Consider the following 12,896-nt stretch of genomic DNA (forward strand, 5'->3'; position numbering starts at 1 on the left):
TCAAGTATTCAAAATTTGGCTTTAATTTTTGTTGTACTCCTGGATCACAGTTTACTTCTGGAAGGGGTATCCTTTCCCAATTAATTTTCCTTTTCATTTCATCTAAAGGCTCAAGGTGGCGTTGCTTGGTAAGTGTTTATTAATATATATGTATATATGATGTATACATGTATGTATGTATTTCTATTCCACCCTTTTCACTTATTAATTCTTTCTTCCCTCTTGAAACTGTATTTTCTATGTGGCAGTTGCGGCCATGCATCAGAAACAGCAGGTGGTGCCAGATGCCAGATGGAATGGGAAGCCACTACCCCAGTGAGAGAGAGAGAGAGAGAGAGAGAGAGAGAGAGAGAGAGAGAGAGAGAGAGAGAGAGAGCTGTGTGCTTATTGCAGGCAGGAGCTACTATACTCTTATACTCTGCCTCTGCTCCCAGCTTACTGTTAGTAGCTCTTGGATTCAGGTTGCTACGCCCAGGAGCCCTGTCCCTTCAGCACCATCAGCTCGAAGCACTTGATCGAGGGAAAACCAGCCTTGCTCTTCAGATTGGCCTGAATCTGGCCTGACCCTTCAAGCGTGGTTTGCAGTAAGTACAAGGGTTTACTTTGCTCCATTTCCCCCCCCCCATCCCACCCTTCCCCACCCTCTTTCATTATGACATCCCTGTTTTTTTTGGTCATCAACAGGACTGATAAGTGAAATCAGGTCATACTAAGCTGCATTGTGGTCCTAAATGGAGGATTCTTTCTTTGACTCAGAGTGAGCTAGAGAGGAAGAAATGCAGGGCATCTATTTAGTTAGGTATTGTGCAGTTTGATATTAAAAACATATATAGCTATACTATGTTGGAGTAAATCCGGTGACTATTATGTTGACTGAATAAAAGAACCAGACAATGATAAGGATAAAGATACTAAAATATGTAGGATATGAATATATATTGATGAAAATGTGCATATGCCTTTATGAATCTATACATGGACACATGCACATGCAAACAATGCACTTCTTACTAGAAGGTTTGCTGAAGAGAAACTGTAAACAAAAAAATAGCAATTCAGAAAGTGAGATGAAATTTATCATACTGCATGATGCTCAAGAGTATTATTACTTTGTTCTGTTTCTGGTTATGTCTTTTCAATGTGAGCAGCTTACATTTTTTAGCTAATGTTTGAAATGATTTCTGTTTTGCACATATTTTAAGACCATGTCTTTAATTTGCTTTTGGCTTTCCCCAGACTGTGGCTGTTCAATCCTATGTGCATTAGGGCAAGGGAAACATGGTAAATGAGTCTAGGTGTACAATTGGAATAGAATCTGGAAACCTAACAAAGGTGTCCCCAAAGGATCACTGAATGGTCTGAAGAATTGTGTCTCAGCCTCAAAAGACCAGGGTTCAAATCCAAGCTCTGATACCAGCTGAGTGATCCTAGGAAAGTCACTGAACCTCACGAAGGCTCAATTCCTTCCTCTGTGAAGTAGGGATAATAATACTTGCATGATTTATTTATCTTACAGAATTGTGGGAAAAGAGCTCTGTCATCTTTTAAACTCAATCAAAACATAAACTCTGAGCTCTGAGTTGTGTGCTTTGATGATAATGTCAGGCAGAAAGGAGCTATTTAGGAAAGAACTATTTCCCATGACTGTAATCTTCTATTTTTTTCTGCACCCTCCTTCTGTTGTCACCTTACTCGTTTGGACCATTTCAGGTCTGGGAAGTGAGGCTCAAGAATGGTGAAGCTGGGGAGTAATTTGAATGACAAGAACAGCAAACAACCTTCTGGTGAGGACGGCTTTCAGACTGTTCCTTTGATAACACCCTTGGAAGTAAATCACCTGCAGTTTCCTGCTCCAGAAAAGGTAACACTAATCATCTCCCCTATTCTCCCAGAAGTCAAAAGTATTCTTTTCTTACAGAATTTGTTTACTTGTCTTATGGCATCCTCTAAATCATATCAATGAGATACAAATGAAATATTTTTTCTTTTTATTTTAAGGTGGGGAGTTAACATAGCAAATGAATACATGGACCATAGCTTTAAAGCTATAAAGGACCTCAAACAGCACATAATCCAACAACATTATGTTGTGTGTACTTAAACTAGGTTAATAAACTTTAAGTGACTTGTCCAGGTTACACAGGGGATCAGGAATTGGACCCATCTCCTCTGAATCTAAATCTAGCTCTCTTTTCACTCATTCCAAAGCACCTCTGTGCAGTTGGAACAGTCAGTTGGAAGGGACCTTCTGAGAGATCATGCTGTATTGGAATGGACTCAGAATGTAGAGTGTCAGAGCTTTAAGGGACTGTGGGGATCAATTACCTCATTTTATACATGAGGAAGCTAAGGCTTGGAGAGGGGCTTGTGACTTTCCAAAGGTCTAGTAGAGTTCGGACTCTAATATTATATCCAGAATGGACCTGAAGAGCAATTGCTCAGTTCACACTTCCAATTTCATAGAGAGGGAAGCTGAGGCCAAAAGAAGGGAACTAAATGGACCAATATCATATACACATTTCTGAATGTTGTAGAGAGGAAGAGTCCAGCTAACTTCAAGACATGGGTTTAGTCATAGGAAAGGTTTCAGGTACATCTAATGGAATATAAATTGAAAAGAAGGTGGAAGCTATTGTAGAGAAGACACAGACACTTACTAATCTTGCATCTAGGGGGAAGCTTGTCAGATCCACAAAGGACTTACTAATCTTGCATCTAGGGGGAAGCTTGTCAGATCCACAAAGGTGGGGTAGACGACTTATTTAATTTATGGCACATCTGGAATTTTTTTAGCTAAGTTTTTAATATGTATTTTGTTAAAATGTCTTGAATATCTTGGAAGAAAACAATGGAATCCTCTCCAGGAAAGGTAAAAATGGAACATTCTATTTATTTTTTCATCAGAAAATGTGAGGGAACAATGATAGTTTTAGCCAATCAATTCATTAAGTGGAATTTCAGAGTGATCTGAAGTGCATTGGCTGATTCCATTTTTAAAGTGCAATAGGTATTAATGTAAAATTTCTGTCATGGTAGCAAAAATGGATAGTCACCGAAGGCCAGTGAGAAATCCATGGTTCTTTTCACCAGAAACAGCATGGGTTCTAGTCCCAGTTCTGCTCCTGAGTCTATCACTTCATCAAATCATAGATTTAGAGATGTAAAGGGCCTTAGAAGCCATCAAATATGGTCCTTTCATTTTACAGGTAAGGAAACTGTGGTACAGACAGATTAAGTGACTTTCTCAGGTTCACATGGCTAGCAAGGGTCTGAGGTGGGATTTGAATTCAGGTCTTCCTTATTCCAAGTTCAGTGGCCTATTCAATACTCTTGCTACCAAAGACTTCAGTCTCTGAGCCTCTTGTTTTGATCTGTCAAATGAGGCAGTCTTGGATTGGAACTAGATGAACTCTAAAGTCTCTTGTAGCTCCACTGTATTAAACCTTAAGATCAAGCATTCTGCTCTGTAAGGTCCAAGCCATTTCCAAGAATCTATACTAAGGTCTCTTCCAGGACAGATTTTTTTTTGTTATGCATTCTAAGTTCCTTTCTAACTCTGACATTCTGTGCTGATGGCTCTTTCAGTTCTATTCTGTGTTTTTATTTTTTAAGGTATTTTCCACATTTAACATTGATGAATCTGTGATCATGACTTCCTATAATCATAAGATTTTAAATTATTAAAAGTAAGAGAAAAATACCTCCACTTTCCTCTACATGTAAGGGAATATATATTGCCTGGGAATAGAGGGGAGGAAAGCCTGCTCCAGGCTTTGTCAGGCTTCACATGGGATCTTTCTCCCAAGGCATCAGTCTGTTCATGGTACTTGTATTAGCATATCTCTGTAAGATAAACAGGAAAGAGATGGTAAGGTAGTAGTCCTCTTGCTCCATCCCCAAGATAAATCTAATTCCCTGATGTAATTCCCAGGGAACAGAGTGGCTATAGGGACATCCACGCTCTTGAGAAGACTCTTGATCATAAGAGATGTGATTTTTTTTCCTGATCTCCCTGTAAACCTTAAGGGGTTTAGATCCCCTATCCACCACCTCCCCAGCTTCTAGCCTATGGGTTTAGACATTGAGGTTGATGGTGTATTTTGTTAGCAATATGGCCCATCTGGGGATGGACAGAGCCATTTTGTCACACTGTTTTCTATGGTCATGGTGGTAGAACCAGCCTGATCAAAGGATTTGGTTGATTCCATTTCACTGCTGTAGCCCTTGACCATGTATTAAGAGGCAGAAAGCAGTCACCAGATCACAGGCCTTATAGTTAGAAAGTGTCTCTAGTGCTGGAGGATCCTCTGTCCAACTTCCTTGTTTTAAGATAGCTCCTAGTTTATATAATAGGCTAACAAGACTTCAAAAATTGGACCTCCTGAGTTTTTAATCAAACCAATTCTGCTAATGTATGCAGTTGTGCTTCCACTAATATTCATCACTCCTGAATGTTGCATATGCAATATTAATAATTATGCAGTACACATGTTTTATACTTAGAAGGTTTCAAACCAAGTTTATACCCATTAATTCATTTAAGCATCACGACGCCTCATAAGAGGGAGGGGAAGGGATTTTGATTCCTATTTTAGCGATGAAAAAACTAAGGTTCAATAAGCATGAAATCATTGCCTTAGATCACATACCTATTAACTGGGGGAGCCTGGACTCAAATTCACGACTTTTAACTCTGAGTTCACTGCTCTTTCCCCTAGTTCATGCTGCCTCTTTTAAGTTACCACAATACCATAGCATTTCTACTAGGGATTTAGAGTGAGATCTTGGCATCTAGTCCAATCCTGTTTTACAAATGAGGAAACTAAGGTCTAGGGAGGGGATATGACTTGATGGTCACTTCTAGAACATAGAGCTAGTAAGTGGTAGAGCCAATATTCAAACCCAGTTCCTCTGTCTTCAAGACCAGGGCAACATACCACTCTGTCACTACATTGGTTTAGCTTATATCTTTAAAATATAAGAAAATAAAAATTATAATAAACAGTCTTTTAATTAAGATGAAACAAGATTGCCTTTCTAAGTGACTCAGTCCTTCATGTGAACTCAGCAACTAGAAAGGACCTTGTTAAATCATCCACTTCTTCTGACTGCTGTAGTTTAAACTCTCATTCGAATCATCTTTTAAAAAAAGTTAAACCCATAAGCATTTATCAAAGTGAGTTATTTTTATTTTAGAAGGAAAATAGACACCATAACTCTTTTTAGCAATTCATTCACCCTGCTTGTTGTGACCCTCCTCAGAAGAATCATAACAAAATTTGGCTAGAGAGCAAAATGGAAGTTTGTGTGTCTATGAGAGAAATTAACACTACCTTGACTTTATAGCTATCCTTATGCCCAGTGCAGTTGCTAGCTTCTCTCTTGGCCCATTTGCCCTGTCCCTGCCACAACCTCATTAGTAGTGAAACCAGAGAGATGTTTAGGACACCTTGAATTTGGTCTTTGTGCTTCAGGGATTAAAATTATTAGCTCTGCTTTAAAGGTGGGGAAATTGAGTTATCAAGCAGGTAAGTGTTTTGTTTTAGGTAGGACGTGGGAGTGAGTTCACAGCAGAGTTAGATGGCTGATCTCCCAATATTCAGTGCCTTTATCTACCAAGTACCACCAATCCCTACAGTCCAGTTAGATAGACTGGTGATGCATAATTAGGCTGTAGTGGAGTGTGTGTGTGTGTGTGTGTGTGTGTGTGTATGATAGTAATTTCAGATAAGCTGTTGAATTCCTATTCTTCCTTTGAAGCCTGACTCAAATACCACCTCTTTCATAATATATTTCTGACCACCCTAGACCTCAGATCTCATATAGCACTATGTCTACACCTAACTAGTGCCCTTACCAGGCAAAATTGTATATTACACATATCATCCTTCTACCAGACTGTTTGCTTCAGGATTAGATCTTATCCAAACTTTGTATCAGAGCTCAGCACCCAGTAAGCACTAACATTTGATGAATTGAACTGAATCAAATGTAGTTTCTCCTAGAAGCACGTGCCCAACATTTATTTGGCCCCTACTTTGTAAAAGCCATTGTCATAGGCTCTGAGGATACAAAGAAAGATTTTATACATGCTCAAAGGACTTACCATCTGAGGGCAAGGATAAGAGCAGAAGGATAAATAAACAAATAACTATGACCCAAAGGTCATTAAGATAAATCTAGAGAAGGAAGAGTCAGGCAGAAAAGCTAGGAACATTTTGAAGTGGAAGGAGTCACTTTCACCTTGAGGAAGGTGGTGGTCAGAGAGGGTGGGAAAGATATTTGTAAGAGGTATCATCTGACTTGGGTGTTGAAGGAAATGAGAGACTTCAGCAGGTGGGGGTGGTAGGGAGAGGGTGGGAAGGAAAGTATTTCTGTCATTGGACATAGCAAAGGCCTAACACTGGAGATTAGAGAGAGAAGGTAAAATAAGAATACAGAAGTGTAAGATGGAGCTATACAGGTAATTTGAAATCAGATTATAAAGAGCCTTGAATGCTAGGATCCTGAGTTTATATTTTATTTGTTGGGAAAAGGGGATGCACTAAAGTTTTTTGGGTAGATCAGTGATGTAATCATGACAATGCATTGAGAAAATTATTAAGCCACTTGTACGGAGGATGGATTGGACATGACAAGAGAGAAAAGAGATAGGAATGTCAGTTGAGGCAATAGTCTGAGTGAGGAGATAAGGTTCTGAATTTGGATGGTTGCAATGGCAATAGAGAAGAGGGCTGCCTTCCCCACAAAGTCAGCATTACCGCCTAATGAAATAAAAATATTTGCATATGTGTGTATGTTTAGCTGCACTAAAATATCTGAGAGTGTGGAGATAGTTTCAAAGTGAATGAAAGAACATTGAACTATTTACTACTGGAGATTCTGCATTTACCTCAGGTCCTCCTTTAACCCCTCCCCCACCCCCACCCCCCTCCCCCACTGCGCACACGTGCGCGCGCGCACACACGCACGCACGCGCACGTACACGCACACGGTAATACCTGACAGGCAGCCTTGGTAGTTAAAAACTTGGTAGAATCAATAGGAGCATTAGATTTTTTAAAAAATTTAACTTATTGAGTTAAAATCCTGAACTTGGGAAGAAGTATATTTGTGTAGTTGTTTGTTATGAATTCCTAAACCGTATTGACCTTTTGCACCCAAAGGAGTAGAGAGAACTCAAGCCCTGTAGAGTGGTCTAGAAATCTAGAGAAACATTCCTTCATTTCCTCCAAACCGACTTTCCTCCGTCCCTCCCTTTTTTTCTCCTTCCCTCCTTCGCTCTTTCCCTCCCTCCCTTCCTTCCTTCCTTCCTTCCTTCCTTCCTTCCTTCCTTCCTTCCTTCCTTCCTTCCTTCCTTCCTTCCTCCCCACCTCCCTCCATTGTTAAATTTGGCTCTATTCTCTAGTCTAATCTCAACCAACCTGTATTCTAAACTGAGCTCACCCCCATCTCTCACTCCCCACTCCCCCCACCCCGAGGACAATTCACTGGAACTTATTCCACCATTTTGCTCTCTTCATCTCATAAACGTATAGAAAGATCCCCTCTGAGGGGTCATGTGGTATATAGTAGAAGGCACAATGGCCTGGGGATTCCAGAATTTTAGAGTTCAAAGGGATCTTAGAAGTCATCTAGTTCAACCTATACCCCCAAAATAATCCTTTCTCCAGCATATCTAACATGTAGACATTCATCCTTTAATTAAAAGCCTCTGATGAAGGTCTAGTGCAGACCAATACTTTCTGAAAGAGCCAATTCCACCTTAGGAGGATTTTGGTCACATCACACTTAAATTAATTTCTGCAATTTTCCCACACAGCTTTGAATTTCTGCTTTAGAAAGGTATTTCCAAAATGGAGCCAAATAGACTGTTCTTTTCAATCTTATTCCTTTCTTGGGAACTAGCAGATTGTCCTCTGGTGTTTTTTTCTTTTACCACATTAATAATAATAAATTATCAATTTTAACTTAATAATTATAATAATGACTACTTCCCACTGATAAATATCCTCAGGGTCTAGCACATAGTAGACACTTAATGAATGCTTTTTGGTTACTCTTTCATTTTCTTGGGTATTCTTCTATATTCTTACATCAAAGCATTTTACACACAGTACCTGTTTGATTAATCTCTGTGGCACCCTTGTCCTTTGAGGGCCAAACAGAATAAATCTAATCCATCTCTTATATGGTAGCTTTTCACGTACTTGAAGTCAGCCATCAATTTGACCTTGAGTCTTTTCTACCCCAAGTTGTAATCAGTCCCATTTCCTAAGTCAGGAGACCTATCTATACTTGAGTTTCAGTTATGCCACTAACTTGTGGAATGAGTCAAGCACCTTTACCTTTCTCTACCTCAGTTTCCTCATCTGTAAAATGATCAAGTAGAATTATAGCTCTCAAAGGTCCTTTCCATTCAGTGGTTATTCAAATTTTCTTTGAAGATTTGGGTTTCTCTCTTCAGTTCTAATAATGCATTTGCTGTATTATCTCAGGCAAATTACTTCACTTTTGTGAACATTTTTCTTCCCTACAAAATGGGGATGATAAGTTTTGGAATAACTGTCTTACAAGGGTATTACAGGAGAATCACATTGTAAATCTTAAAGTGCTATGGAATTGAGGCATGTTAGTGGTAAGTGGAATTCCTGAAAGGGGGATGTCTCATAGTAGCCTTTTCTAGGACAGTCTTAGCAATTTAGAGAAAACTTAGTAAAGTCAGATGTTCTAATTTTGTTTCAGTGTTTTCTGTTTTCTACTACCCCAGAAAACACTGCCACAGAACACTTAAAGGATCAGAGGATTTTGAACTGGAAGGGACCTTAGAGCTCCTCTAATTCTAATTTTCATCTTAGAGTTGAGGAAACTGAGGCCCTGAGATTAGGTGACTTGCTCAAAGTCACATGGCTAGTAAATGGCAGAGCTGATATTCACATAGATTGTTTCTTTGATTAGTAATCCACGATTTTGGAAGAATGTTTTTATGTTATATGTGAGACACCAGAGGAGATTCAGAGAATCTGCCTGGGCCAGCTTCTCATAGTAATCCATCTCAATATTTCAGGATGAGACTTTAGAGCTTCAGCTTACTAAAAAGAGAATCCTTCTTCCTTCCTCAGCATTTCCACATTTTATTTATCTCAACTGCCAGTCCTGAGGCTTCTTACACTGAAGATCTCTCTATTATTAATAATTCTGGGAAGTAATATTTTAAATTTTTATGATCTGCACTTTGCACAGTCTGAACTGCAATGTATTATATGGGCTTCTCCCTAGAAGCCTAGAGTTACATCAGGGCAGTGTGGTCTTTTCAGAATGAATAATTTACAGCATTTTCACAATGCCAATTATGTCAAATCGTATTACTTATTTCTTTAGGGACAATGCTCATGTAAATATGAAGAGAACATCCTGAGAAAGCCCCCATACCTTTGAAAACCCAAAATCACTGTTAAAATACAACTTTAAAAAAAAACAATGGAGATAATTTATCCAGCACCACTTCCAGTACACACACACACACACACACACACACACACACACACACACACACTTGTTGTTGTTTCAACTAATTGTTTCAGTCGTGTTCAACTCTTCATGACCCCATTTGGGGTTTTCTTGGCAAAGATACTGAAGTGCTTTGCCATTTCCTTCTCCATTTTTCCTTCTTTCATTTTACAGATAAGGAAACTGAGGCAAATATGTTTAAGTGACTTGCCCAGTGTCAGACAGCTAGTAAGTGTCTGTGGCCAGATTTGAACTCAAGAAAATGAATCTTCCTGACTCTAGGGCCTGGTGCTCTATGCACTGCACCATCTAGCTATCCCTACATACATGCATATACATATATGCACACATATACACAATATACCTTTGCTTTAAATATTTCTCCTAAACGAAGGAGCTAGTTTAGTGTACTATGAAAAACAATGGCTTTGTGAAAGAACATGGTTTAAATCCTGACTCTATTAGACCAAGTAATTTTCCCTCTCTGTGACTCAGTTTTCTCATCTGTAAAATGAGCAGTTTTGATAAGTGATTTTGAAGGTCTCTTCTAGCTCTAGGATTTTACGAAGCTATAAAATCCTATGATTCACAATTACTTGGTTTCAGTTTCTGTCTTCCGAAGGGCATTTCTAAAATGGATCCAGAATAGATAGTTTCTTTTCAATCTTATTCCTGTATGTGGAACTAGCAGGTTGCCCCCTGGAGTTTACTTTCACATTAATAATGACAGCTTACCACTGACTATGTATCACAAGGGCCTAGCACATAGGTACTTAATAATTAATTTTCTTGGATATTCTTACATCAGAGTACTTTACACATAGCACCTGTTTGATTAATCTTTATGGTACCTGTGTACAGTACTCTCTGGAAGTGAGGAACCATTACCATCCTGCTTTTATGAAAATGGGAAACTGAGGCACAAATCAACTCAGAATATTTCCATAACTCTTACAGCTGAAGGAGGTCTCAGAGATCATTTAATACAATACCTTTGTTTCATAGTTTTGCCACAGTGACCACTGTGATCAGGTCCACACAGATTGTCCCATATACATCTCTAAGCTCTTTAACCTAGACGCTCATGGAGAAGCAGGGGCAAAAAGTATGTGTAGCTGGGAAACTTCCCAACTTTTAACCAATACCTTTTATGGGAGTTTACTTTGTCTACCCTTAAATCTCCAGCACATGAAGAAAGAAACAGACCGAATGAAATTTCCAAGTCTGTTCAGTATGTTCCTCTAGCACCTTCCTTAAAAGCAACAGGGCTTTGTGTTGTGGTGTGAGCCCTAGATTAGAAGACTGGTGACTCCAATATGTCACTTCCCTTCAACCTTCAGTTTTCTCATCTGTGAAGAGATGAGCAAAAAGGTCATTCCCAGCTTTTGTTTCTACATATGTCAAGGAGAGAACACTGGATTTGATAATCAGAAATCTGGGTTCAAATCTAGGTTCTGAACCTTCTTGTCCTGGTGACTGAGATACATCAGTTTCTCCGAGCCTCTTTGTAAAGTGGGGATGACGATCACATTACCTGCCTCCCCAGGTTGTTATAAAGCTTCCAGTGCTTCACATCCATTATCTCATTTGGTCCTTACAGCAATCTTTTGCTGTGGTATGCAGTCAGTCACTGCCATGAAGGTTCTGAGGTGTTTGGATATGATGATTTCTATGAACCCTTCTAGCTCTGAAGCTTACAGTTACTGTTATCTTCATTCTTTTGGAGGTGGAGCAGGGACTAGACCTGTGATTTAATTAGTACAGAGAAGTCCTGGGAGGGAACTGCTACTATTGCTGTGAGCAAGTCCACATTGGCCTCGGCGTTGGTGGGGGAGCCTCCTTTTAAAATATCTTACCCCAAACTTGGCATCCATTGGAATCTTGGGTCTGATACTTACTAGTTGTATGACCTTGCTCAAATCATTTAACATCTCCTTGCATCATTCTCCTCTTCTATAAAATGAGAGCATCGGACTAGCTCATCTCAAAGGATTCTTCCAACTTTACATTTCTATGACTCTTCCTGAAGTACAAAACTCACTGGCTGGGGAGCAAGAGCTGAGTTTGAATTCTATCTCTGAAGCTGCCTGACCTTGGATAAGTCATTTCGGCTTTCAAAGGACTTTGTTCTTCAGCAAAATAAGAATAACAATGCATACCCTTTCACCTTCCCAGGGTTATTCTGAGGAAAACATTTTGTAAATCTTAAAGCCCTATAGAAATTTGAGCAATCATTACCACAATCCTGGTCCTGACAATTATTATGGGACTTTATCCTTTCCCTCATTTGTGACTTAGTTTCCTTAACTTTATCTCATTTCACCCTTCTTGTCCTACTGGGCTCATGCCTCACCAAATTCTAGCTCTGGGTAAACACCATCCTTTACTTTCTCTCTTCCTTCTCCACATGTGCTACTGAATGGGACCATTGTCTCTTCTCAACTGGGTCTACACTGCTGCAGAGAAATCCTTTATTCTTCCCCAATTGACTCCCCAACATGACTGTTTTAAACCTCTACTCCTTTCAAGTCTCCCACTCTGCTCCTTTTTCCTTTCACTCAGAGATGATCAATTATACACATCTTCTTCCATATTCCATTTAAAAATAACTCCTTGACATCTCTCCTCATTCTTTCTTCCTTTAGTCCAATGTACATTGTCCGTATGTGTATGCATCTGTTTCCTGTTTGCTGCTAATATAGAATACAAACCTTTTCTCCTAGTTATTAAAGTCCTTCAAAATTTGCCTCCAGCCTGTCTTTCTAGATTGATTTTACATTATTCACCCTGGAATTGAGCACAGAGAAGAAACAGATAGTGTCTCTATAGCTTTCAGCCATCTCTCCTTCTTTCACATGTTGGGGCCAAGCAGATTCCTTATATATGGCGGCTCTTCAGATACTTGTAGTGTCCTTGTCCTCTAGAAACTTTCTCTTTCCTAGAATACCATCTCCGGTTCCTACATTTATTCTCCTATGGCATATTCTATAGCTATCTTATCATTCTGATCAACTTTCTCTCAATGTTGTCTAGCTTGTCTATAAATGTTCTTGAAATGTGGCATTCAAACTTGACAGAGTGCTATAGATATGGTCTTGTCAGGGCTAGAGATGGCAGGATTATCAAAAAGCAATGAGACCTTGGATAAAACCCTTCCCTCCATGTGTCTCAGAAAAATTGAACTGAAACAGTGACTACTTCTAATTACTTAGTCACGTGCTCTTCTAGACCACACTGCCTGTTAAATGATTGCTTCATAGAAGCCTATGACAGAACAGTGAATGTCAGACAGTACCTTGGTCTCCTTATTCTTCAATTTCCTTACGTTCCAAGATGTACAATTCATTTTACCTCATTCACCCACAGGCATGATAAGACCTAAGATC

At 39.3% G+C, this 12,896-nt stretch overlaps 1 protein-coding gene across 1 annotated transcript in view; it reads left to right on the plus strand.

Annotated features, from left to right (window-relative positions):
* The first annotated feature begins 289 nt into the window (after window positions 1-289).
* NSG2 (neuronal vesicle trafficking associated 2) overlaps window positions 290-12,896 on the plus strand; it is a 76,544-nt gene continuing 63,937 nt past the window's right edge. The window contains exons 1-2 of the mRNA XM_036751185.1: window positions 290-584; window positions 1,711-1,861. Of these exons, the coding sequence (XP_036607080.1) occupies window positions 1,733-1,861 (129 nt within the window). The 5' untranslated portion in view covers window positions 290-584; window positions 1,711-1,732. The remainder of the gene's footprint in view (window positions 585-1,710; window positions 1,862-12,896) is intronic.

Source organism: Trichosurus vulpecula, chromosome 3, assembly GCF_011100635.1.
Source record: "Trichosurus vulpecula isolate mTriVul1 chromosome 3, mTriVul1.pri, whole genome shotgun sequence".
Taxonomy (NCBI): Eukaryota; Metazoa; Chordata; class Mammalia; order Diprotodontia; family Phalangeridae; genus Trichosurus; species Trichosurus vulpecula.